A 26,130-nucleotide genomic window follows, 5' to 3' on the forward strand; every position below is an offset into this window, starting at 1 on the left:
TCCCACAGTGGATGCGTACCCAAGGGGTAATTAGTTGTTTTAAATGATTGAAGCTGTACGCAGGAGGGAGTCTGTCTGCGTTTCAGAAAGTTCCTGTAAAAGTGAGGCAAGCATGGTGAGTATTGCTGCTTCATGGTAATATCATACATACACAAGACTTGGCTTTTGATACAACTTTAAATAAAATACATTTACACAAAATATACACACCGTCTCCTCTTCTGAATAAATAAATGGCCAGTCAGTCATATTAATAAATGCTAAATCACTGTAGATAACAGCAAAGCAAAGGTGTATGATGCCCTTACGCTGGCTACAGAAATGAACCACACCTTGAAATTGAGATTTCATTTTCAGGAGAGACCTCAGTACATGTACACAAGACAAAGAGTCTACAGCCATTGTAGTGGCTCTGTGAGACTGTACTTAGGCAAAGCAGTGCGAGTGAGGTAAATGTTATCACCGGCATACTGACATGCTGATGTTGACCATGTGCACAACATTAATGTAGCATGTTAGCTTGCTAGCATTTCCTAATCAGCACTTAACACAAAGTACAACTGAGGCTGATGGGCATGTCTTTAGTTTTGCAGGCATGGGCTCATAAGTCAAAGTGTTGGACAAATTCTAATTTTGACCTGATGGTGGTGACAGAGGGAAAATCAGGAGATCACCAAAGTCTGTATCCTCTGCGAGCCATGAATCATATGAAACGCCATGAAATCCGTCACAAGACCCATGCTGCCAGCCTGGCTAAAGAAATAATAGAAGCTACTGAAGAACTACAGTATACCATAAAAAATCTGACTTGGTAGGACCAGTCATAACTGCTTGCAAAAACTGTACATTAATAACCACTTAAAAATGTTCTCATATCTGATTACAAGTACATTACATTGTATGTTTGTGTAATGCTTCTAGACAATCACTAGGGGGGCTTAAAGTAAAGTGCAATCACAAACTGTAAAAATAGTCTTCACATAGTTAAAGCAAAGCGCTGATTTATTGCTGCATTTCAGAGTCCACACTGTACAGAAACAAAGATTGACTGAATGACTACTTGCACAAGCTCAAAATAATCTGGGTTTTGCTCTTAACAATTTTTAATTATTACACACATATGCAATAAATAATAATAAATGTCAGTTATATTGTACTGTAGTCACACTGAACCCAGGTAGTAGGGACAACCTCCTTAAGGGGATTGGAGAAATTATTACTGCATGATAAAGTTTGTCTCATGATAAAATATTACAACCTCAGCTTTAAGGCCATATACCCTTGTGATCACTGACTGCTGATCAGGCAGATTTATCACAATAAGTGTAGTGATAATACTTGTAAGTGTATTAGATCAGTGTGGAAGTCAGTATTTTTCAGTGTCTTTGCATTCAAGAAATCAGACGCAAGTTACTGTTTATTCACAACGCAGTCAAATAACAAACTGAAACCATAGTGACATTAATCTTATTCTGACCAGAGAATACATACATACAGCACACTGACACTCAGTACACTGGATGAGTTTAACTTTAAACAGGCTGATGTTGTTAAATCATCAGCCTGTTTAAAGGCAGCTTCATCTTTTTCAAATGATGAGCCACTTTGTTAAACACAGACTAGACAACGAATGACAAATTACTCACAGCTGACGTTTCTGCAATCAGAGGATACAAAGGTCAAGAATATATGACTTGGTTTATGGTTTATTGGTGGAACTTTGGTCCTTTATTTCCACAGCAGGGGAGCTGCAGTGACAGTTCTTGTTGTTCAGATCCGTTGAAAACACTGAGCTGAAAGCAAACACCATGTTCAGGTAAGAAAACTACACATCTTTTTTAATGGTTTATGACTGTGTTACTATGACTGTTGTTAACATGGTTTTAACGTTTAACAGTGTATAGATTGCATGGTTTGTTTGTTCTTATAATGTCTGTCACACATGAGGACTTGAAATCTTGACATTAAATCTCTTCACTTTCAGGTTTTCTCTTGTCGTTTGTGTCTCTCTGATATTTGGCATCACAGCAAAGCCACATAAACCCTGGGTATGTACAGTATATATTGCCCCTGGCTGTCCACAATATTAGACTCTAAAGCCTCAAATCATATTATAAATTATTCCTGCTGAATTCAAAATGACAAACATGTTTGTATGGTCCCTAGCTTGTGTTTGGACAGCAGTCATGTAATATTTGTGCTCTTGTCTCAGAATAAACTGACACATGAGGCATTCCAGGATACCGTTATGTAAGTTGTAATTTCCTTCAGCTAAAATGAAAGTGAATAATCTTCTCTTGGACAGAGGAAATTCAGACTGAGGTTGCACAATTTTTATTTCAGGTCCATAGAAGACAATGGAAAGATGTCCTGGGGAGAGAAGGTGGAGCCTCCAGAGGACATGGATGAGACCAGCTATGACATCGACCCTCGCATGATGATCTGGAAGAGCATGAAGGGCAGTGGACAGGACAAACAGCACCTGAAGGCTGAAGAGGACCTGGACGAGCTGTACCACCCTTCAATGCCCGATCTCCTCAAAGTTCAGATCCAGAATGTGGGTGCCCCCCCTGCTGCCGACGGCCAGAGGGAGCCTTTGCAGGAAGATACCAGCGTGAAGTACTATCAGAAACCAGAGGAGGATAGAGATGACATCGACCACCCTGTTTTCAGTAAGATGGCGTCAGAAGAACCCAAGCAGGACCAGGATGAAATCTACAGCAAAGCCATGAAGGAGCTGAATGAACACCAGCTGGGACTTGAGGCCAGGGGTGAAGGTAAGGTCAGACTTCACCTTCAACCAGAAGAGGACAGGGACCACCTCTACCACAAAGATGTCCCACTGCGCACCCCTTACCAAGGTGATACTGAAGCTGCTGCTGCTGTCGAAGCGCCGTTTCAGAGGGTGTACAGCGAACCAGAGGAAGATCTGGATCATCTGTACCACCAGTGATCCTTCAACAACTCAACCTATGTCGGTCATCAATCAGACATAGCTGATAACAGTGTAACTGCAGCAGGTAAACAAATCAGAAGTGTCATATGATCCCATTAAAGGTATAATATGCAACATTTCCACATTAAAATGACCAAAAAACAACTAGTTATATATTTTGTTGAGTTGTGTACTAACATTATCCCAAATGTTCCCAACAATGTTCAAACCCAGAGAAATCTGTAATTTCATTCAAGGTTGTGTTTGACTGGGTCGCCTGTCAATGGCGATGCGGGAAACAACAGATCATACAGCAGAGAGCGTGAGGAAGGAAGTCAGCTAACGTGGCTAAATGTAACGTAAATAAAACTTGAACACATCACATCATCTGTGAACATTTCCGCCTGAGTCACGTCATCATCACGCAATGATGGTTGTTTGACAATAAAGACAACAACTCCCATGACCCCACGCTACTTCACGACATCATCAAAAACTAAATCTTTTGTTTTGATTGAGAGACCCCTCATACTGTATGTAGCTGGATGATAAAGATACTTGAACACACTCGTCAGAGACTACATGTGTTTTATTTATTGTCATGTATGTACAAAGCAGAAGTTATTTACAAAAAGCATTAATTTCTGCTTCATGTAAACCTGAGATGAATCATATTTACAGTATTAATTTCACATGAACAAGAATAAATGGTGAACATTCACCTCCTGATTTTCAGTAGCAAGAATGACAGTTGTGACCAAAATCAACATCAGACCATTCACTCATCATTACTTGAAAATGTGTGTGTGTGTATGTATGTGTATCACTGAAGCAGCTCAGCAGGAATGACCCCCTTCTTCAGTATCAGGTTACCATACAGAGCTGTCTCCCTGTGTAGACACAGCAGAGGAGAATGAGACTGCATTCACAAAGCTGTGTAAAATAATGAGACCTCTGCGGAGAATTTATAACATTAGCAATATGTTAGCTGTTTGTACAAAATGTGCCTGATTCCAGCCCGACCACATCTCGTATTTGTTTAGAAATTCATATAGTGAAGCAAGTGAAATGACTTCAGAAGGTCTGACAATTTCTGAAAAAGACAAGTGTCATATTAATTTTTGGGTTGAGGTTTCTCTAGTACATAATGTCCATTTTTACAAAGTGACAAGTGCTTTTATTATAATTTTGCAGACACTGCCTGAAACATTCGGCTATAATACTCAAATAAAGGCAGAGAAAACACACACCCTGTTGCAACAACAGCGTAGGCTTTCTTGGCTCTGTCATAGAAAGCAAACCTTTCCACCTTCTCCAGAGGACTCTATATGTAAACATGAATCAAAACACAAAGAGTCAAAAATCAGAGTTATTTTGTGTTACTTCCTGGATTATTTAATGATTGGGGGGACATGCTGGTTTACCGTAGACCCAGCCTGATCCAGGAGCTGTGTGTAGGTGTCCCACACAGGAACAGCTAAACATCGCAGTTTGTCACTGTCTACCAGATCCATGACTGCAACCTGTGGACACGCATTAGCAAAGAAACAAAGACATTTAAAAAGATATGTCACCTGCAGAAAAATGTACTCAACTGATTTAAGATTTTGATTTCTGGGTCCTGTACTGGTGAGGGGACATAGGTATCCAGGGGCAACAGCTTCAAAATGGCCTCCAAAAGCTGTGGGATTCCCAAACCTGCATACAGATCAGACACAGCTGGAACATTAAACAGCTCCAGTACACACACTCACCCATCACCATTATTTATAGAGATTCATACCATCAGCTCTTATTTCTTTCGGACCACAAGCACAAATGGAAGATGCTGGGAAATTTGCATCAGCAAGAACTGAAAACAAAAACAAACACTGAGTGAGTGAATGACGGCGTGGATTACATTTGTGACCTTGTAGTTGCAGGTTAATGATCCTGTGAGATCAGTCCTGCTCTGTCGCTCTTCACACTGGCGTTGACTTGAACTTGGATTAGCCTCCAGCCCGACAGCGACGCTGTGGGCTAGCACTGCTAGCACAGACAGAAAGGCGACTTGTATGAATGTAATCAATATCGTACCCAGTTCATCCCCATGGCCCATTTTAGCGAGAGCATACAGTAGCTCTGGTGATAAAACAGAGGGGATTCCTTTCAGTACGACCATGCTGGCAGCCACAGGCAAGAGAGAAGTGGACAGACTTTGAAGCCTGAAGACGCTCCAGCTTACTTCCGCATTCGTTTACGCCCACCAGACATGCTAGCTGATAAAAATAACCCATAAACAAGAAAAACAGAGTCCGTTTAGAGAGTAGAGAGTGTGTATTATAACGGTATCTACTGTGTGTTCCGCCCTGTCAATCGTTTTTTAGGACTCTTTTAGACGATTTTAAAGTTTTTTTTTCCCAGGATGACGAAGTCATGTCCCGCCCTACTTTGACTCTGATTGGCTAGTAGCCGCTAGTGGGTCCAATTGGTTACGTTTAGGCATTTGCTTGGGATTGGTTAGGGTTAGTGCAAAACTATTACGCTAAACGAATCAGAGGCAGAGTAAGGCGGGTGATGCCTTCGCCGCCCTGGGAAAAAAAGTGGTCTGCAGGACAGTTTATGTACCTTGTCTGTCATATTTAACATCAACAAGAAAAGGACACGCGTCATGTGATCGGGAAGTCACTTGATTGGTTAGCGGGAGACCACATCGAGTCCCTTTTACAAAATTACTCTTCAAATACTAAAGACTCAAACTGTTGCTCTGTCTGTAAGCCCAGTTTATATCATAGATAAGTAAATAAATCTAATTATTATTTGTAGATATTTAAAATGTGTTGACATAATCTTTAATAGCGTTGTGCGGTTGGCTTATTGTGAATAAGGCTGGCGATATGTGCGCTGCAAGTGTTAGGCCTAGCTACATGTCTTAATTAATATGAAATAAAGCTCATATTTGGGCCTATAGCTTGCGTTCAATTGCTTTCTAAAAAATAAAAAACCCACTCGCTTTTGTAAATACTCTGAGCAAAAAAAAGATCTGAGTTTGTAGTAGCCTATACTAAGCTATAAAATAGGGTGGTGTCATCAGTCCGACAGATTTCATTGCCGGTTCATCTTCGGTCTTTGTTGTTTCTGATACCCTTGGGTGGGCATAATTTAAAGCAGACACCGCTGAATGTGTTATTCCAACACGGTCTCATGGTGCCAAGAATGTGAGATAATGAAAATATTTGTCAGATGAAAACCACTCCACCCGGCCTGTTTCAGCTGCGCCACAGAAACTCTCAGCTGGATGGCACAAAAATGCTGAGGAATCCTTTCCATGACCACAGATCCTGGTTCTGTAAAAAAAAAAAAAAAAAAAAAAAAATCTACATATAAAAGGCTTGCATAAAAGTCAAGTCACACTTTACATGGCAGGCTTGTGGGCCTGTATGGTGAATTTACAGCCCGCATACAGCTGCTGTTAATAACGAACGGGAGAAATGTGTTGGTGCTTTATTGCATGTTTTTAATCTGCAAATATTAGCTATATATGTTCATAATATGTTTTCATTCCAAATGCATTTTGCCTTGTTCCTGTAATAGTCTCCTGCAGGGCTGCGTTTAATGCCACTCTAAAATTCTGACATGTTTTCTGCTAATTTCGCAGGAAGAAATCAGCCCACATCACACCAATCATTTGCTGCAGGGAACTTTAAGTTTATCATCAACTTTATGGTAATCTGTGGTTCCCTATGGAGGATTCATGTTTGTGTAGCTGTCTCCTTCTTCTCTATATCAGTTTTCTTTGCTTTAAGTAATGCAAATGATAGAAGAATTCTAAGAATACATGCATACAACCTGATCCTGATGAGAATATGAAATGAGTTGCATGTAAAAATATAGATAAAATCACCGATATGACTAGGTGGCACTGAGGCAGTGTAGTGCAGGAATATGAGAGTGATTTTTGGAGAGGGCTGGGAGGCTGCTGGGCAGGAGAAAAGGCCCTTGCAGGAGCCAGGCCTGTCTGACGGACTGAAAGCCCCTTTCTCCCTCTGTGGACCCATGCTGCTCTCTCTTTATTTCGGCCTCTTTAAATGAGTTTATCACGCTATGAGGGTCCGCGCTGCCAAAATGTAACGTTTTGCCCCCTTTGTCTGTGTGGAGAGCCTCAATTGAGTCTACATTTATTATTTTGACCTTTCGGTAGCCTCAAAGAGGAGCTTCTTTTCGGGCCTTCTCTGCAGACTTTTGTGCTTCCCCGCGGAGTGAGGAGACGAGTTTTTTTTAACCCCCCTCCTCCTCTTCTTTAAAGTTTTGTTCCAGGGGGCTGACAAGAAAGCGAGCTCCAGGGGAATATTGAATGAAAATAAAAATCAATTAGGCCATGGCCTTGTGGAGATATGGGGCGCCGCCGTGTGAAGATCAGAGAGGAAAAAAGGTGCCTGGCGATGATTGGAGCGGCAAGAGAAAGCGCACATTAACCAAATTTGTTCTGGTGTTTTCTTTGAAGTCAAAATTATGGTTTTATGTGTCCCCGAATAATATCAACCAATAGGTGATGCACAAGCTCTAACATATACAGTTTAATATATAAGGCTGTACTTTTCATATATCTAGAATGAAACAAATATTTTTCCCCCTAGTGTCTTCTTTTAGGCATTTATCATCATTTCCTCTTAATCGCACAGGGTTAAAACAGATAATAAGCGTCTCACTGACATTTTGGGAAAAGGCTTCTGGCTGTAAGACCTTTAAATCAAGTCCTCTGGTAATGTGATGTTGCACACATCTGTCCTGTGACAAACAATGGGCTTAATATTATTTTATTATCATCATTTTAAGTAAAAAGAAAAGTCACAAGTCAGTTTTCCTTTGGTAGGCTAATGAAAATATGCTCTAATTACAAAACATAATGCTGACATTTGACTGTTTCTGTATCGGTCTGTTTTAATGTAACCGTATTTCAATGACTTCATATTTTTCAATTTACTGTCGCATCAAATAAAGAGGTTATCTGCATACAACCCAACCCCTGTCCACGCAACAGGCTGACTGAATTTATTGTCGGTGCCCACTTTCTGGTTTATGCAAAAGCACAAGAGCCCCATCTAGTGGTGTGAAGTGCGCACCGGTTGGATGATGAGTGGATTGCAATCCAGTTTTTCAGTTTCAGATTTGTTTGTTCTATTTACTGAAATCAGCCTCTGAAACCAGGATGTAGGCACATGTGAATTATTTGTAATCACATTGTATTACCTAATAAATTATATATATATATATTTGATATTTCTATTGCATGCTACCTGTAACACTGTAATTTCCAAAGTGGGGGATTAATAAAGTTATATCTTATGGTATCTCTTAATATTACACATGTATGGCAATACAGCAGACTACCTTCCCATTTCTGCTTTTTCAGTTACAGTACTGACAATCAATCTAGAGCTTTATTTGTTAAATGTACAGAAAAACAAGTTGCCTACAAAATGCAGACAAACATCTGACAGTGGAAAACAAAAGGCAAAGTCAGTACAAGTCATCAGGACTGATTCCTCAGTTTACACACTGATTATAACAGTTATTAAATGGTATTCACATGCAAAGCCCCGGCACTCCTGCACTTGCATTTTTGATGCTGAGCCTCAACAGGCAGGGCTTCACTGTGATAAGACACTCTTGTGCACTCACTCACTCAGTGCCAAATCCTAATTTAAACATCTCATATGTTCCACTATCATCAGGATTTTGGCATCATTCAATAAGGAAATGACCTCCTGATGTCAGGGACTTTGTGATCTTGGCTGAGTTCTTGATCTGCTGTTTTCTACTTGTCCTGGAAACTGGCCTTTCTTTTCTCCACAAATGCTGTCATGCCTTCTTTACGATCGTCCTGCGGGGAAAAACACAGACACACACATCATGATTGGACTATCTACATCAAAGTCCCCCTGCACTCGCTCTCAGCTCTCCTACTCACCGTAGCAAAGGTAGCGTGGAATAAGCGCTTTTCCAAACGATTACCCTCAGCCAAAGTCAGTTCATAAGCTGCAGTCACACAGAGGAACAAGTCACTGAAGCATATTTAGTTCAGTAGGTTTTAGGATATTCAGCTTTTTGAAATGAGTTCACACACCTGCATTAACAGCTTCTTTAGCCATGGCAGAGACCAGTTTGGAGTTTGAAGCAATTTTCTCCCCACATTTAATAGCTTCAGACACCAACTGGTCCACAGGATAAATTTTACTCACCAGACCTGGGAAACACAAAAAGTTACTGAAGCAAAGTTTAATGAATATATGAAGACTCATTAGGTAGACTGGTTCAGTCTGATGTAAGACATGAATATGACATCTTTAGTCCAGTACATTACAGTACAGTCTATGTTGTGAAAAGTTTAGCATCTCTGTTACCTAAAGGTGGAAGAAGTACTCAGATCCTTAACGTAAGTAAAAGTACTAATACAATCTAAAAATACTCAGTTAAAAGTACTTCATTCAAAACCTGTAAGTACAGTATAATCAGAGTGAAAGTACTCATTCTAGAGAAAAATGTCCCCTGTGACTGAAATATTAGTATATAATGAACTAATAGATTGTGTGTAACAAGTGTTGTTGTAGCTGATCAAGGTGGAGCCAGATTTAACTACTTTATATACAGTTGGTGCCGTTCAGTGAATCCCAACACGGGGGTTGGGCCCCTCCAGTGAGTCACAAGATAAACCTGAGAGGTCATGAGATGATTAACGGGGTAGCAAAGGAGAAACAATGAAGTTCTTCTTCACAATTTCATGTTAACTTTTTAACTTTTCTCTCATTTTCTTTTTTTGAGGAACACTGGAGAATTTTACCTCTTTAAATCTGGAATAAATTATTGAAATGAAAGCATGTGAGAAGTTTACAGGGTAAGTGTCTCTTTGGTGGAACCAACACCTCATTGATCTGAAATCTGACCCATCAAGAAGACAGTTTTTTTCTGTAGAAGCTCACAAGCCAAACAAGTCTCATCTTAAGTAATGTTTTGTATTTTATAGTTAGTACCCAGTGATTACACTTGTCAAATAAAAATAGAATAAAGCACAATATTTCCCTCTGAACTGTAGTGGACTTGAAACACAAAGAAGCATAAAAATTTATACTCAAGTCAAGTACAAATGCCTTAAAATTGTACTTAAATACAGTACTCGAGTAAATCTTCTTTCCAACACTGATGTTACCTGACTGCTTGGCTTCTTGAGCATTAATTTTGTCTCCTGTAAGTACCATCTCCATAGCCAGGGATTTGCCCACGACACGGGTCAGCCGCTGGGTGCCACCCGCCCCTGCAGGTAGACAGACATCATGAACAGCGGCTCCAACAGTAAGAATCTGGTAACCTTAGTATGAGGAAGTGAAGTCTGTACAGGAAGGAAAGTAAACAGAAATGAGTCTTTACCAGGAATGGTCCCCAACAGGATCTCTGGTTGGCCGAACTGCGCCTTCTCTCCGGCAAAGATGATGTCACACATCATCGCCAGCTCACAGCCTCCACCCAGCTGAAGCAGCAGGATGTAGAGTATGAAACACACAAAGGGCAAAGGGGAGTGAAGGTCACCGTATAGTGACTGATCTCACTTTTCATTGTTTCATCTACATTTTGTGCATCCTGAAATGATCGAATACTGGATATACAGTGTTAAAAGACACATTATATGGCCAAATATATGTGGACATCTGTCTTTTTGGTCTGGAGTTTCTTTGTAGTTGGTTACAATTAAGGGAACTCTTAAAGCTACAGCATACAATCTTACATAGGCAACAGTGTGCTTCCACATACTTTTGTCAATATCGGGTATGTGAAAGTGCAACCAAGACAGAACACATAACCAAAACTCCCCTTGAAAAAAGCAAGGTTTAGATTGAACTGGATTTTAATCAGGCTAATAAAAAAAAAAGTAGATGGAAAGTGCTGAAATCATACCTGTAAATTGTACAGATAAATGATGCTTTAAATGACTTCAAATGAGACACTCAGCTGACTTAGTTTAAGGATAAAGACAATGGAGGAGGGAAACAAAGAGTGGGAGATAAGATGGGGAGGACAACCTGGTCCTTGGAGCAGAAATAGCAGACAGTGGAAAGGTTCGTTCATTATCATTACATTCTATGATGTATTTATATATCCAGTCATTTGCTTAATTAGCCACATTTTGAGTTCAGCTTGCTGTTCATTGTTTTAAATCTTGTGTGTGTTTTATCTTTTCTTACTCAATTCCATTTATATTTTCTTGCTTTAATTTTTTTTTTATTGTAATTTTAATGTAATGTTTGCATATTGTTTTCTCTATCTGTTGGAAATCCCCTCAACTCAATAATAAGAAAAAGTATGTAAATGTAAATAAAATAAAATTAAAAAGACACTCACAGCAAATCCATTAACAGCTGCAATCACAGGCTTTTTCACTGTGGACACTCTGTTCCAGTGAGCCAGGAAGTTTCCTCCATAACACTCCTGGAAGGTTCGATTCTGCATTTCTTTAATGTCAGCTCCCGCTGAAAAACACAAAAGTTGACTTAACACTGATATATATCAGTGCTTATTGTACAAACACCTTATAGTACATTCTCTGCTCCTCACAGGAAGAAACAAGCAAAGAAAACACACTTGGTTTCCTCACCAGCAAAGGCTCTCTCACTGCCAGTGAGGACGATGGCTCCGATGTCGCTGTCGGCTTCAAAGGCATCCAGGGCCTTTCCCACCTCCCTCATCAGCCCATCACACAAAGCGTTGAGAGCCTTGGGCCGGTTCAGCTGGATGAAACCCACATTGCTCTTCTCACCTCGCTTCTCCACCAAAATATACTCATACTGACCACCTGCAAGAAGAGAGAACCAACACCGATGGTTAGATGAGACTTTTATGCACTTAGTATCAACGATATCTGCAGGGTTCACCCAGACAGATTTCAGAGCTTTTCAGTAGCTTGTAGGATGCAGTTTCATACACTGCATGAAATACCAGCAGGGAAAATATAGTTTATCATTATATGACAACAGCCAACAATCAGATTAAAAAACATATAACTAATCTGACAGCAAGCAAGAGAAAATATGTAAGACTTTTGTAAATTAAAGCCTTTTAATACCTTGTAAGGCTTTTTATGAGGAAACTGAATGCAATGCTTTTACAAGACCTGCATATACCCGGCTTTTCACTGTGCTTTCAACTCATTAATTGGGAGCAGCGTAGTCTTTCAACTAGGTGATGGGTCACAAAAGTGGTCCCAGTTGAGCTGACGTTATCACAAGGCAAGGTAAAGTCCTGGTTAATCATTCAAGAAAAGTGGTGAATCCGCCTTGATGCTAGGCTTTCCCACCTGTGTCAAGGTGAAGCAAAGTTACAGAAACAAGAGGCATGGTTGGTGCTTGCAAGCAGATTTTATGTAAGTTAGGCCTTTAAGAAAAAATCCACCTAAAAACAGAATTTACTCAGAGCCAGCAATTTACATGCTGATCCACAACATCTGTCTCTAAAAACTGGAAATCAGAGCATTGAGACTTAGCTTGATGGTATGTTGATGTCATCCAGGTGTGTTTTATATTAATCAAATATTGTGGTCAGTGTAGACAAAACAAATGAGTCCAGAGCAACATACATAAATACTCAATAAAAATATATTTTGTGTCTAACAAATTCACTGATTATGACTATGATATTGGAGAAATCATAGTAAGGACTGATTAGATGGTGACTGCAATATTGCCTACTTCTCCAGGTTTTTGAGATAAAGATAGCAAACTTAAGCACATCAAAATTAAACAATCATTTAATCTTCCGAGCAGCACAATATGTCTGGGTTTCATGGATAATGTGAAGGGAAGGTCTTCATGATGTCGATCATTGCATGTCTGCCCTCAATCCTGAAAATCACCCTGACAGCTGTCACATTGTCCTGCCAGATGTTGTTATTCAGTCACATCTGTGGAGCAGCTCCCGGATCTGTCAATACAGTCTGGTAACGTTAATGTATGCCCTGTGTTTTATAAATACATCTTCAATAACATTTTTACCTCAACCATCAACTTGTTCTTGTTGTACTTGGGTTTTTTGATGGGGTCGATGTCATTTTGGATTACAGGAGTATATTGTTTGGTTTTCTGTTGTATGTTTTGTGCTTAGTCTTTTAACTTTGTGGAACCACAGTATTTTCACTGTTGTTTTAAGTTGTCTCTTGGATTATTTGAATGCAATACATAAATAAATTACATTGTATGGAACGCGTTCATATTAAAAAATAATATAGCTATGGAGTTATAAAAACAACACCTGCAAATTCCCTTTTAGGGTGGAACTTCCCTTTACACTGTACGGATCGTAATGCAGAAACATGCTATGAATTTATCTTCCATTGAAGTTCAGCACTCACACGCTCTAAGGCGCAAACAACACCGTACACAGGTAAATGTTTGAAAAAGCTACGTTAAGTTAGCTAATGTTAGCGGTCTGCCACCTGCACATACGTCGCACATTAAGTGACGCAGGTTTCTTGACATTGTAGCAGGGCTTGTTGTTCACATGGGTCCAGTAAAGTGACCCTGGGCGAGTTTTTAAACACACACCTGAGCTGTAGAGGCGAGCCGCAGACAGGACGGCCGGCGCTGCTCTGGAGGGCTTCAGCAGCAAAGCAGCACTTCTGCAGAGGAAAGCCATGACAGCGACGACGGAGGACTATGGCCAAAGAAACTGCTTCAAGATCGCGAGCAACTCCTCCCTCGTACGTCCTCTTCGTCGCTGGTGTTTTCTATGAGGTAACATTAACAAAAACCCACTTTACCGCCACCTGGTGTCTGCAGGGTGTAATTACAATTTACAAAGCTTCTGATCAATGCTCTCTTTTGACGAAATTAAAATAAAACTGCTTCATTCATAGAAAGGTTGCCTTATACAACATACTGTTTATTTTATTGTTTACTCCTGGCTAAATTATTCAAAGATTACATAGAATTCAATGACAATGATCAGTTATTATTTATTAGACTACCATAGAATATAAGATAAGATAAGAGACATTTACCACAATTCAAAATACATTTTTTTTTGAAAATTTCTTAAGACAATTAAATACGGAGATCTTATTCTACTATATTACTTATTATGCTCAGCATCATTTTAACATCATCAAGTTAACCTGGTTACCTTAAAGAGACAGGAGGTGGATAAATATATGAGTCAGGACATTAATAAACACAGGCTGTCAAAGGCACATCAAAGTAAGATTATAACAGGCTTTTGACCAGTCTGTCAATGTTTCACGCTCCTATAACGGAACTCTTCAGACGCTCCTGTGTGAGCGCGCTGCGTGTTCTCGCAGTCATCTGCATGGACGAGCCTGCATCGTCCGTGACAACAATAGCTTTTCATCTTTCCTCCGAGTGCCAAAACAGAACCAAGCATAAAAACACACGGAAATAAGGTAAGCACTCACCATTTGGTGAACGTGGGCGTGGGTGTATATACATACAATGCATTTCTTTTGCAGTGGTGGTGTGATTCCTGCAGGCTAGAGTACAGTAGCGGACAGGCTAATTTATGAGGATACAGTGAGATGAACATCATGCATGCACGCATTTTGAATAGAACATGCATTTGTACATGATTATATCGTAGTGCAATAATTAAAATATTTTGTGCATTTCTACTTAATTTGCCCATTTACCTGCTAGATCTCTATAATGCGTTTCAAATGATGGCCTGTAACTAACAAACATGCCATCTTTCGCCTTTTTTTCATAATCATCCTTAGACGGGATATTATTTCATGTGTATGAAGGCTGGACGCCAACAGCAATTTTCTCTGGTGAGCATATTTATTTTTAAACTGACCTACTTTAATGGAGAGAGGCAATCTGCATCACAGAAATGTGTCTGTATGAAAACCATAACCAACAACACTGGAGACAATAAGGATATCTCACATTTGTTGATCAGTAGTATAATATTAAATTTTCACTGCTGCCTAGAGCATTTTATGTCACACCAGTTAAGGGTGATATTCTGAATTCGCTGAAATGTTCTGCCACCCAGAATCAAATGAGAATTCTTGATTTTCAACCACATTCAACATAAATCTTCATTTTATATTAAAGGTGCAACATAACCACCACAGGCAGGCCTAAAATGAGCTTCTCCATTATGTCCTCTTTATGCACAGATGTCAGGAATGAACCAACTAGTGGCAACCTGCTGGACTTGCCTCCTCCTCTCTGCTTTCCTGTGTGAGCCTGTTCTGTCCAAGGGCGGTCGTGGGGGGTCCCGGGGCTCCTCTCGGGGCTCCCCCTCCCGCAGCTCCACAGCAAGGACTTACCGGGGAGGAGGAAGCTACGGTGGGACCCGCTCTCGCTTCAGGGCAGGAGGGCGGGCCTCCCCTGTGAGGGTGGCCAGTGCAGCAGCAGCAGGGGCAGCAGTGGCGTTAACAGCGGATAAATGGTACGCCTCTGCCTACCGCCGCAACAAAGCTGACAGCTCAGAGGAGGAGGTGGATTACTACAACAGGACCAATTACTTTGATGCACTAATGTCAGGCTCAACTCATAATGGATCTTCTCTCTCTCAACTGGTTTCTATCATTATTGCAACATTCTCTCCAAAATATGGATTCTTACTGGACAGTATACTGTAGACGTTCGCGTTATTTTTTAGGATTCATTCCTGATTCGGTCTAGGAATGAGATTCTGCCCTGGATCTGAGTATAAAGTACAGGACTGGCTGGAATCTGAACAGGGAAGACCAGTTAGAGGTGCAACACAGTGGTGCAGGGACATAACAATCACAAAAAACATCAGTGTACTGTATATTTTTGCACATACAATCATCTATACCAATGAAGAAATGTACATTTACCAGCACAGTATTCAACCTGTGACCTTTCACCTCTCAAAGAGTACTCTTTTGTTAAATCTATTGTTGGACAAAAACTCAAGAAATTTAAGAATAATCAGCATTAGTTTCCTTCCCTAAAGCTTGATTTTTGTATCTAACTGAAGGAAATGTTTTCAGTAAAAATGTCACTAGCCCTCATAAAGAGTGTGGCTGGTTGCCAGCTTGAATTGTCCTGCCAAACTTAGTTGTATATCAAAAATCTTAATTTTCATAATATGCACAAAAAATGCAAAGTGAATGGCAGGTATCACTGCTCAGTACAACTGAGGCTGATTATTTGTACGTACTAGCAGACCTGGGTCTAAATGCAAAGCCTGGAGTTTATGCAAGACACTGAGGTCTCTGCAGGCGACCAGCCATTCTTTAAAATTTACTCTAATTAACGGAGTAAAAGCACCAAGTTGGCACCAGCATTAATTCTGTTCCTGAAATGAAAACTGCCACATTTTGTTTTTCAAAATTCTTCAGTTAAACCTTTTGCCTTTAGAAAGGAAAAATAAGTCAAGTTTGTTTTTTACTTCACTCATTCTGCAAAACATAACTTCAAGACTGGCTTTAAAGATCTTGCTCAGCGATGTGAATGATGTACAATCAATAAGACAAAGCAAATGAGAGTATCGTGTATTGGAAAAGATTTTCCACAATCATCTCAAATATCTGTGCAACTCATGCTCTTTATAACACTTTTATGTAATTTAGCTAATTAATTTCTCAGACCTGTGTATGAGCCATGACACGGCTGGGAGGGACACTAGAAAACAAACTCCTTCTTACAGTGTTATTCATGTCTCTGGAGGGTTTCCGTCTGTCTGTCATCCAAGACGAGCCTTTTTACCTGCAGTTGACACTCAGGAGCAACAGACTGTTCCACATCTATAAGTGCACTCTCTATCTGCTACAACACTTGTGTGAATAATAACTAAAGAGTTTGTTATCACTGTCTTTATGCTAATAAATATCCTGTTTACACTGAGTCAGATTTTCGCCTCATGTGTTCTAAAAACAAAGCTGAGAGCAAATGTCCTACCTTAATCAAGTTCAGTTCTTTTATTTACAAAGGATACAGCACTTTGTTGACATTTTACATCATCCATAAACAAAACTGACTGCATCATGTCCTCAAAATGTCAAAGGCATGAGGACAGAGCCTGACTATGCTCCCTTGATGACACTTTTGTGGTTAAATATAGATCCTTCCAGGCTGAGGGCAAACCGGCAAAACCCACAAACGCTCAGGTCAGTCCAGCATTACTTGTCCCAGCTCTCCTTTCCTGAAGGCTCTTATGAAATCGTAAGCTGCTGCTGTGTAGTTTGGGACAGTGATGGTAATGTTTCCTGAGGGAGACGAGGAACAAACATTTTCATTATGTGGCTGAAAAGGGAGTGAGACTGCACATATTCCTGACTGATCCTGGGAAACCCTGATGTGAATTTCAACCTACACAAGGAAAAGTGGCTCAACATGGAATTTTGAACCACTTGTTCAGTCATTTCTTTGGTATGCAGAATGACTCAGTATTTTGCGTATTTAACACAGTTAAACTATGTAGAGGTTGTTTGCATCCTACAGTTTTAGAATTCCTGTTCCTTTGTTTAAAGAGTGAGTCTGGATGCTACATAAGTATGAGTAAAACATGCAAATGTAGCACATACCTGGTAATAATGGCAATCACTTTTAAATGAAAAAGAGTGCCAAGAGATTGATGGAAAATTGATACCACTCTACACACTAGCTTTACATTCACTGTACGTGAGAGTAATGTTGTTTTTATCATCTAACTCTTGGCAAGAAAACAAATAAATATAGTTACCAATATGTCAAACTATTCGTTTAAATAAGTTAAACTGAGAGATAGCTCATCAATAATACTGTATGTAGCATGAATATATGTAGGATTAGCACTTTCTTACCCACTCCGGTAATGGCTTTGACCCGTTGAGTCTTCCTGAGTTTTATGGCGATGCGTTTGAGGACACTGTGGATGTCATCACTGGGCTCTTGGAGGTCGTATTTTTCCACATAACTGCACATAAACACACACATGCAGTAAGCAGTCACAGTAATGTGAAGCAAAAGAAATACACTGATCATATGAATGTTCATTCAATCGTAATTTAGGGAGAAAGTTCAGACCTGAATTTCTCCAGCCTGTTCAGAGAATAGAGTAAGTAGTCAGCGATAATGTCTTCACCCACTAAATGGTCCAGAATAGTTCCTGGAAAGAAAAAATATCAAAATATCTGCTGAGCCCATCAGAAAAACCACATTTAGACAAATATGGCAGCAACTCCTCTGAATACAGTACAACAATGTGCAACAACCACACAGTATTTCCTGAATGACAGTAACTCTTATGCTCGCAGATAATAATAATAATGATCATTCTGTTCTGCTCACCACATAAAGCCAGTTTCATGCCTGTTTCAACACTCTCAATCTTAGGAGGCAAGACGCCTGGTGTGTCGAACAGGTGGATTATGGGTCGCTCACACACCTGAGGGCAGAGACAGCTACAAATGTACTGGACAGAGGCTTACACACAATGAACCCACGAACACACACACATACAGAGAGACAAACATGTCCTCTACACCCACCTGAATTTTAGTCAGGACCGCTCTAGTTATACCTGGCTCCCCACCTACTCGGGATGCACGACCTGACATTGGTGTGAAATTGCAATATTTATGACTGGGGAGGTGAAAATGATCTTGAACTATTACACCGAATCAATGTTCAACAACTATCAGCAACTTTACTACACATACCTTTTTTCAAGTGTGTTCTTCTTAATGAGTTAATAAAAGATGACTTTCCCACATTGGGCACTCCAGTAACCATCAAGGAATAATTTGTGTTCTGAAAGAGTTACATGGCGAGGTTAGAGCATAGCCAGTATATTAGCATTTACATTAAAAATCTGAATAATGAGAAAAACATGCCAAATGTAACAATGGAAATAAATGAATCCATGCACATTCAGCTCCACTGAAGTTATCTTACCTCAGCTCTGTTAAAGCGCGGGTGGCTCTCAATAATTTCCACAACCATTGGTGCCACCTACAGAAAAAAAACAGGAATAATTTGCAAATTCATAATCACAAATTTAATTTCATATCAGCTGAGGACAAACTTCTGCAGTCAAACATTCAGTACACAATGAAGATGACCTTTACCTTCTTGATGTTGTCGTCTCTCTGCTTTAAACAGTCAGTGAAAACAACATTCTTCACCCCGCTCTTTTTTAGTGTCTTCAGGATTCTCTGCAGGGGAAATGCAAAGACATCACTTTGTGTTGGTAAATTTCAAATGCTGATGATGACTCCGCTAAAACTGCAGCACGGCTTCTGACCTCCTTTTTGGACAGATCAGCAAGGTCCATCTTGTTGAGAATTAACAGATGTGGTCTGACATCTAGGGTCTCCTGAAAGGTGGGGTTTCTTCCAGAGAAGGGGATATGCTTAATGTTAAAGAAAAGAAAATATCCAGTCCAGCTCCTCAGGGCACATACGCTACAATACTGCCTGGCCACAGATGTGCAGGGTGGTAACTTGTTTTATTCTTCTACCTGACTGTGTTGCTGTATTATGTAAAGAAATGTGTTACCTTGTTTTGAAAAGAAGATAATACAATAGTGTGATGATATTACCTGGATTTACTGCCACGTTAAATCTGTAATTAAAATTCGCTCTGCTGTAAACTAACATTAATGGAGTAAACACAAAGGATATTCTGGCATCATGGATCTCTATGATGCAGTCCACATTCTTGAGGTTGGCTCTCATCTGCTTGAGTCCTGCCAGCAGACAGTTTCAGCCATTATTATGATATTTATTTGACCAGTAAATCATGTTACATACAGGACTTCTTGCTTTACTCAATGCACAAACATTTATGTTTCACACAAATACATTTTACATATTCTGGAGGAAACTTTAAGCTAAGCTGTCACCTTTAGCCATGTGTCCGGGGAACCAATGAGCCACTTCCCGTTCACCGAAGTCGAAAACGGTTCTGAACTTGCTGACATCACGGAGAGCCTGGAACAGTTTCATTACTACTAAATTTAAACTAAATACAACTACGGCTGGCTTTTATTTGTGTGAATGAAAGACAAATTTTGACCGACTAGCTACAAAACCTCTTGTTACACGGGACATTTTGACGATGTGCTACACTGTTTACATGCCGACTCGAATCTGCAGGTCAAACATCTTTGTTCCGCTCCAAGACATGAGCGTACAAATGATATTAATACATGGCCTCGGGAATAGTAAACTGCTGAACACAGCTCGTTCACAAATGTCTGCATTCCGTTTTTATTCAACACAGAATCGGGGCTGTAAAATGTAAATGACGAGGGGCCACTGATATTAAGGTAGTGATAAAGCGCCCACTACGGTGGCTTCCAGCGGAGAAAATGTGATGATTTCCTACATATTAACAAAATGCACATTTCTGTGCTCTGGTTCCGCACCACATGCATCTGCTACCCTCTTTACTGTATTGTCTTTGCCCCTGTACTTCCTTTTAATTTAACGTAATCCCTATTACCTCAACCTTATGTTTCTGCATATTTTTTGGCAAAGTCATATTATATGCTGTAAGAACTCTGTTTAACAAAAATCAAATTACCCAGATTAATGTTTGTCTATTTAGGACCAAATTCAGCCTAGTGTGTCCCAACTGCAACCTTGTTTGCTCTCAGTCAAACACCTTGTCCCTATATGCACATTGTTAACATGTAAATATTATTCTATGTTCAAACACCTTTGTGCAAGTGTAGATGGTAAGGCAACATATAGTGAGTTACAAACAACAACATTATTAGATAATTGAATGTTTAAATACGTTAAATGGAACATAAAATGTTTTACACATAAATGTTAATAGAATAATTCCATAAATGACTTAAAACACAATAGTTATACAAACGTATAATTTATTAACAATGTCTGACAGTTAATTACAATCATCCATAATCAAAGATTAGATTATGAAAAGTGTAGTTGAAAACTGTATGTAATTCATTCTGTCTTAAAAAAAAAAGACAATGACGTTACAAAATCATGACTAATTCTTATAACTGAATTGCCATCATGCTGATCTGATTAATATGTGCAAAATTTCATTTTAAGGTCACTTCTTGAAGGCAGAATGAGGAGAATTTGTCTGCTGCGGTAAATCCTTACTAAAATATACAAAGAGACCTTTATCAGTTATTATTCAAAGATGTATCCTTAATGTATTTAATGAAAATATCATAACTATATCGATCACTTGCGTGGATTACCTGTCCCAGTAGACATTACCAGCCAAGTCCATTAATTAATGCACTGAAATCAGCAGAGTAACAATTCACTGCTAAAAGTTTTAAAGTGGCAGATTAAAATAAACAGCAGGATCAAAAACAGCAGGAAATTGTAGCTGTGAGTCTGATTAATCTATTTTTGTTGTGCTTTTAAAGCTTTGACTTGGGCGGCTCAGATGGACTGATGGAGGAGTAGTGAGAGATGAGTCGATCAGCTTCCCTCCACCCAGTGTGGAGAGCTCCATGCACGGTGGAGTAGTAGCAGGGATGAGTAGCCTCTCCAGCAAACAACACCTGCAGGGGCTGAAACAGACCAAACAACAAAGAGTCTTAAACCTTGGCTCATTATGTGCTGGTTGGCGTGTATGCTCGGTGCACACATTTGTGTTTGAGTATGAACGCGTAGGTACTTGTGTCTGTGATCCCTTTGTAGGCAGGGGCTCCATCATGTTCTCCAGATCCTGCACTGAACAGCCTTTTCCAGGGTAACTGTAGGACCCTCTTGTCCAGGGGTCATGAAACCACTGGGAGCGCAGGATTCTCCTCGGTGTGATGGTAGGGTTCCCTAAACACACACAGATAGTCTACAAGTGCTGACAGAGATCGTTCTAAAACCACCATGGCTGGAGTGGTGGTCCCATGCTCGTGACTTACATAGACTCACCTGTAAACCTGCGGATGAGCTGTGTGACACTTTGTGTGACCTCCAGTTCAGACAGCGTCTCCATGTACTCTGCCTCACGGCCAGCAATCCAGCCACAGAGAACGTGGCCATACCTGAAAGTTAAACCGCGAACATGAATGACTTTGCCAGTTCTGTTCTGTTAAATACATAATGAAGAAGCCAGGGATGCATCAGTATTTGTTTGTCTAATGTCAACCTTTCAGTGGGTTTGAGCACAGTGAAGCCAAACAACTTCTTTATCCAGGATCTCTGGACATCTGGCACCTGGTCCAACATGACGTCCTGAATCATGACAGAGATGAAACACACAGTTAAATGTTCATATACGTTACTTGTGCTTGTTACTTATATTGATTTTAATGCAGCAGTTTAACAACCTAGTTACTAAATAATTAATTTGGTATAATAAAGGTTCATCTGTTTAACAACCCTTGATGATTCCTCTTCCTTTTAATGCTTTAATAATTTTTAATTCTTAATTCTTTGCATAGGCTATATCTACATCCAAACTTAGGTTTATTACATTGATTTTGTCCAGCTGAGTGGGTATGCGTGTATTTTGCACTAAATCACTACATGTCTCACCTCATCTTCCCACAGGAGAGAGATGAGCTCACAGGCAGCGTCCCACCACGGTGAATCAAACTCCACAAAGATTTTATTGCTTGTTCCAAAACCTAGTCTCTGGATGGAGTGCAGCTTGTGTAGAGGGAGAGGAGGACGGAACAGGGCTGAATGGTGCTTCTTTAGGTATCCTGATAGAGCAGAACAAACCAGAACAAGTGTGGTTAGACTCTGTACTGAATGGCCTGTTTTTATGCTGTTTAAGAATCAAAGCAAGCAGCCTGTGTCGGCCCGGCTTAAAGTCACAATTTAAGCCATCATCACACGCTATCATCAGGTGCTATACAGCTGTCGTAACCATTAAAAGAAATGCTTTAATTTTGATATCATGAGTTTAGTATTCCAATTAAGTTTAATATGAATTTCTTTATTATAACTTTGGGTTGTATTTATGTCATTTATTATAGAGACTTGGTGGGCGTGTCATGCACAGCCTCACCTTTTGCTATCTGGTGTAGGCAATGTGGGTGTGGTTTCAGTAATAACTGCTGGACGACTTGCGACAACCAGCATTTGACGACGTTATATGACATGAATGGATTTTTCATTCCTTTATGGAATTACTTTAGAACAATGGTTGGAAAATTTTTGAGTTTTTTAATTAATTAATTTCATTTTGAAGTGACAAGATCTTTTTGGAAGTGAGTTGGAACCAACCATTTATTCTGTGCCTGTGGCTTTTAACGTCAAAAAGCCGTCATACACACACACAATGCCCACCCACATGTATTTTTACTTGTTCTACCTGAGCAGATTGATCTGATTGACTGTACTGTTAGGGTAGCATGACCTCACAAATTCTAGGATTAAATGGTAGCTAAACAAACTGCCATCTGCATCATGTCTATGGTGTTCTTCAAATTTCTCCACATGTGTAACGAAGAGTTCCATAAAACACAATGCAAACTTAATTAATTAATAATTAAATAAGAAGAGTTACACCCTGTTTGTTGTGGCACAGCCTCAACATTTCATGCACTGAGACATAAAATATGAAACTGTGCTTGTGACTGAACGCATCTGATTGTACCTAGAGGTACGGTGACGATAACATGATCAGCAGAAATCTTCTCCCCAGCGTCACACTCGATCATTACAGGGTTTCCTCTCTTCTCTGTGTTGTTCCAGTGGACACAGCGCACAGGCTGATTGTAGGTCACTAAACCCCCGGGGAGCTCCGACATCAAGTTTTTGATAAGACCTTCGTAGCCACTGCATGAGAAAGAAAATAACATCTGAGTCACACATACTGTTTACACACCACACACATTTGTGCTGTCACAATCAGTTAATTACGAAACTGCAGAATGGGTTCATGTACTGGATGTATCAGGTAAGCAACCAACACCTGCCAGGTACAACAAAACAAACACTACGATTTCTTTCTTTTTCTTAATTTCATAACAAGCAACTCCAAAACACTACATTCACTTATGAAATGAATAATAAGTAAATGTAGTAAAATAACGATTTAATCAAACTGATTATTGAAATAATTAGGTTAATTAGGTAATTAAGTTAGTTGCTGCATTGTATGTGTGCAATGTTAGAGTACGAACCCCGGGAATGTACAATCCAATCCTGGTAGAGTCTCATACAGGCCAAAGGCCCCCAGCCCCACGTCATCCATGCTGTGAGTCCCGTTAACACAGCACTCCACCTTCAGCATGTTACTGATCACACACAGTTGCAGAGATTTAGTGGCCGTGTCAACATCTTTCCACTTCTCTGCTGCTCGCTGTTGCACCTGCAGAAGACAGCAAGCAGCAAGTGAAGATCATCTGAGATAGTCCTGCCAATCCTGTCAGCTGATCTCATATATTTTCAGCTAAAAGGAAACACACAGCCGGTCTTATTACTGGAGTCAGTGAAAGGAATGTACCTCTGAGCGGATGAAACCTCCCACGCTTGCCACAGGTTCTCCTCCTTGACGAAATTCTGAGCACTCATTCAGCAGCTCATTAAACATCTCCATAGCAGGATAGATGTCCTCAGTATTCAGCTTCCGACCTGCACACATCACATACCCACAGAATGGTATTTAGATAAATACCCGATTAGACACGGGCTACAAGTGTCATTGAATACAACAATGAAAAAGCATTTGCAAGCAATGCTGTAATTTGTAGTTGAGTCTATTCTGTTCAAATGCTGGTTTCAGTACACACCTAAAATATCCCATAGATACTCAGGCTCATTCATTTTAATATAAACAATATTCAAGTAGCTTTATGTATGACTTAAGTAGCAGACTGTAGTAAAACTTGGCATGAGATGGAAAAATCTCAAAATACTGCATTTTACTTTGCCAAATACAACAACAATCACTGATTAATTTTGGAGATATTTTAATCTACTCTGTGCATAAAAATGTCAGAATAGAGAGCAATACGGCCCTGGCAGAAAAGGGCACCCTGTGTATAGTTTTCTACAGTTGTCTGCCTTTTTGTGTGAAAGCTATCTGAGGGGTCCATCTTAAAACAGGCCTTGATTTCATGAACACCTGGCGACCTGAACTGGTGAAGATGTTGGGAACCCAGGGGGGATGTCCTCCGACGTCAATGGTCTGGTTCTCTGGGGTGAGGGCCTCTGGATCCAGGAGCCCATACTGACGGGCCAGACGAAACACGGGGTTCCCCTCGGAGGGTCCATGGATCCAGTTTGCACCGATCTCAACAATATTATCACCTAGACATGAAATATATTGTGTGGTTGCAGAAAAGACAAGGATTACTATTTATCTTGGTTGTTGCAAGTGTATGCCGTTTATTAAAGTGTAATAACCCTTGCATAATCATGTCTTATCAGTAAGTCACATGACATAGACAGGTCTGGTCTTAGGAAAAGAAACAAACCATACATTTACATTAGATGAGACAGTACATGGATCTGTAGGATTGTTTTAGTATGTAACCCCATTGCCCACAGGTTAAATAATTAAAGAGATCATATGAGGCTGCGTCCGTTCATAGATAGCTGCTGAAACTATAACATAATAGTAAAAAAAAACCCATCTGTATGCTGCTGTCAGAGCTCGGTCTAGCTCTATGGGCCAGACGCAATGTACAAATCATTGAGACACAAGAAAAACTTCCTGCGAGCATTATTCTAATCTGCTGAAGGCCTCTGAAAGACGAGCTGCAGGTTAAGCTGAAAGGAGTTGTTTCAGCACAATGAAGCTCACCCAATCTGCCTGTTTTTATTCGTCCTCCGCTTCTTGCAGTCGCTTCAACTATCCGCACATTGTGAAATCCGGCGTTAACGAGCCTGTGCGCCGCTGCTATACCGGATATACCGCATCCAATAATCACGATTTTAGCGTCCACACTCACAACCATAGCTGCTTCCTCGCCGCTGCACACGGTTCACTACATTTACAGCCAACAATACACCGCTAACCATGGACAACTGTGCTGTTCTTGCACTGGGGAAAACCGCAACTGGCTTGCGGCGACTGAAACATGTTTTCCGGTTAAGAGTTTCAAAGTAAAAGTCGTTTGGAAGCTCATGGTGAACCATGTGAAAGCTGGTGAGTGTGGCAGAAAACCATTAAATGTTCAGCCTGTGACACTTTGCCTCCTGTGGCTTCGGTTATAATAACATTACAAATTCACCCAAAAAATAAAAATAAAAATATTTTTGTTGTCCGTTTCATAACTTTTCTTTTTCTTTTGCAGCGCAGCCC

At 40.1% G+C, this 26,130-nt stretch overlaps 6 protein-coding genes across 6 annotated transcripts; 2 read left to right on the forward strand and 4 right to left on the reverse strand.

The window, feature by feature from the left end:
* Window positions 1-2,113: 2,113 nt before the first annotated feature.
* si:ch211-217g15.3 (uncharacterized protein LOC368914 homolog) lies at window positions 2,114-2,953 on the forward strand. Its single transcript, XM_041948080.1, has 2 exons — window positions 2,114-2,250; window positions 2,344-2,953. The coding sequence occupies exons 1-2, from the start codon at window positions 2,156-2,158 to the stop codon at window positions 2,951-2,953; spliced, it is 705 nt and encodes a 234-aa protein (XP_041804014.1). The 5' UTR covers window positions 2,114-2,155.
* A 553-nt stretch (window positions 2,954-3,506) lies between these two features.
* fuom (fucose mutarotase) lies at window positions 3,507-5,342 on the reverse strand. Its single transcript, XM_041947841.1, has 6 exons — window positions 5,012-5,342; window positions 4,719-4,787; window positions 4,563-4,633; window positions 4,360-4,458; window positions 4,186-4,259; window positions 3,507-3,825 (listed from the first exon to the last, which is right to left on the reverse strand). The coding sequence occupies exons 1-6, from the start codon at window positions 5,094-5,096 to the stop codon at window positions 3,759-3,761; spliced, it is 465 nt and encodes a 154-aa protein (XP_041803775.1). The 5' UTR covers window positions 5,097-5,342; the 3' UTR covers window positions 3,507-3,758.
* A 2,999-nt stretch (window positions 5,343-8,341) lies between these two features.
* echs1 (enoyl CoA hydratase, short chain, 1, mitochondrial) lies at window positions 8,342-13,665 on the reverse strand. Its single transcript, XM_041947459.1, has 8 exons — window positions 13,504-13,665; window positions 11,562-11,759; window positions 11,309-11,436; window positions 10,340-10,439; window positions 10,122-10,226; window positions 9,042-9,161; window positions 8,886-8,953; window positions 8,342-8,798 (listed from the first exon to the last, which is right to left on the reverse strand). The coding sequence occupies exons 1-8, from the start codon at window positions 13,592-13,594 to the stop codon at window positions 8,733-8,735; spliced, it is 876 nt and encodes a 291-aa protein (XP_041803393.1). The 5' UTR covers window positions 13,595-13,665; the 3' UTR covers window positions 8,342-8,732.
* Window positions 13,666-15,095: 1,430 nt separating this feature from the next.
* sprn (shadow of prion protein) lies at window positions 15,096-15,991 on the forward strand. Its single transcript, XM_041947602.1, has one exon. The coding sequence runs from the start codon at window positions 15,096-15,098 to the stop codon at window positions 15,561-15,563; it is 468 nt and encodes a 155-aa protein (XP_041803536.1). The 3' UTR covers window positions 15,564-15,991.
* Window positions 15,992-16,430: 439 nt separating this feature from the next.
* mtg1 (mitochondrial ribosome-associated GTPase 1) lies at window positions 16,431-19,991 on the reverse strand. The gene is made up of 11 exons (XM_041947600.1): window positions 19,778-19,991; window positions 19,557-19,621; window positions 19,178-19,282; window positions 19,002-19,088; window positions 18,829-18,885; window positions 18,594-18,684; window positions 18,423-18,484; window positions 18,223-18,319; window positions 17,959-18,040; window positions 17,736-17,848; window positions 16,431-17,159 (listed from the first exon to the last, which is right to left on the reverse strand). The coding sequence occupies exons 1-11, from the start codon at window positions 19,878-19,880 to the stop codon at window positions 17,062-17,064; spliced, it is 960 nt and encodes a 319-aa protein (XP_041803534.1). The 5' UTR covers window positions 19,881-19,991; the 3' UTR covers window positions 16,431-17,061.
* Window positions 19,992-20,783: 792 nt separating this feature from the next.
* Window positions 20,784-25,894, reverse strand: paox (polyamine oxidase). The gene is made up of 10 exons (XM_041947857.1): window positions 25,630-25,894; window positions 24,957-25,133; window positions 24,328-24,455; window positions 24,005-24,192; window positions 23,476-23,657; window positions 22,407-22,576; window positions 22,018-22,103; window positions 21,801-21,913; window positions 21,547-21,701; window positions 20,784-21,439 (listed from the first exon to the last, which is right to left on the reverse strand). Exons 1-10 carry the CDS (start codon window positions 25,781-25,783, stop codon window positions 21,287-21,289), a joined length of 1,506 nt encoding a protein of 501 aa, XP_041803791.1. The 5' UTR covers window positions 25,784-25,894; the 3' UTR covers window positions 20,784-21,286.
* Between the last annotated feature and the right edge of the window lie 236 nt (window positions 25,895-26,130).

The sequence above is a fragment of the Chelmon rostratus genome, chromosome 11 (genome assembly GCF_017976325.1).
Source record: "Chelmon rostratus isolate fCheRos1 chromosome 11, fCheRos1.pri, whole genome shotgun sequence".
NCBI classification, from domain to species: Eukaryota; Metazoa; Chordata; class Actinopteri; order Chaetodontiformes; family Chaetodontidae; genus Chelmon; species Chelmon rostratus.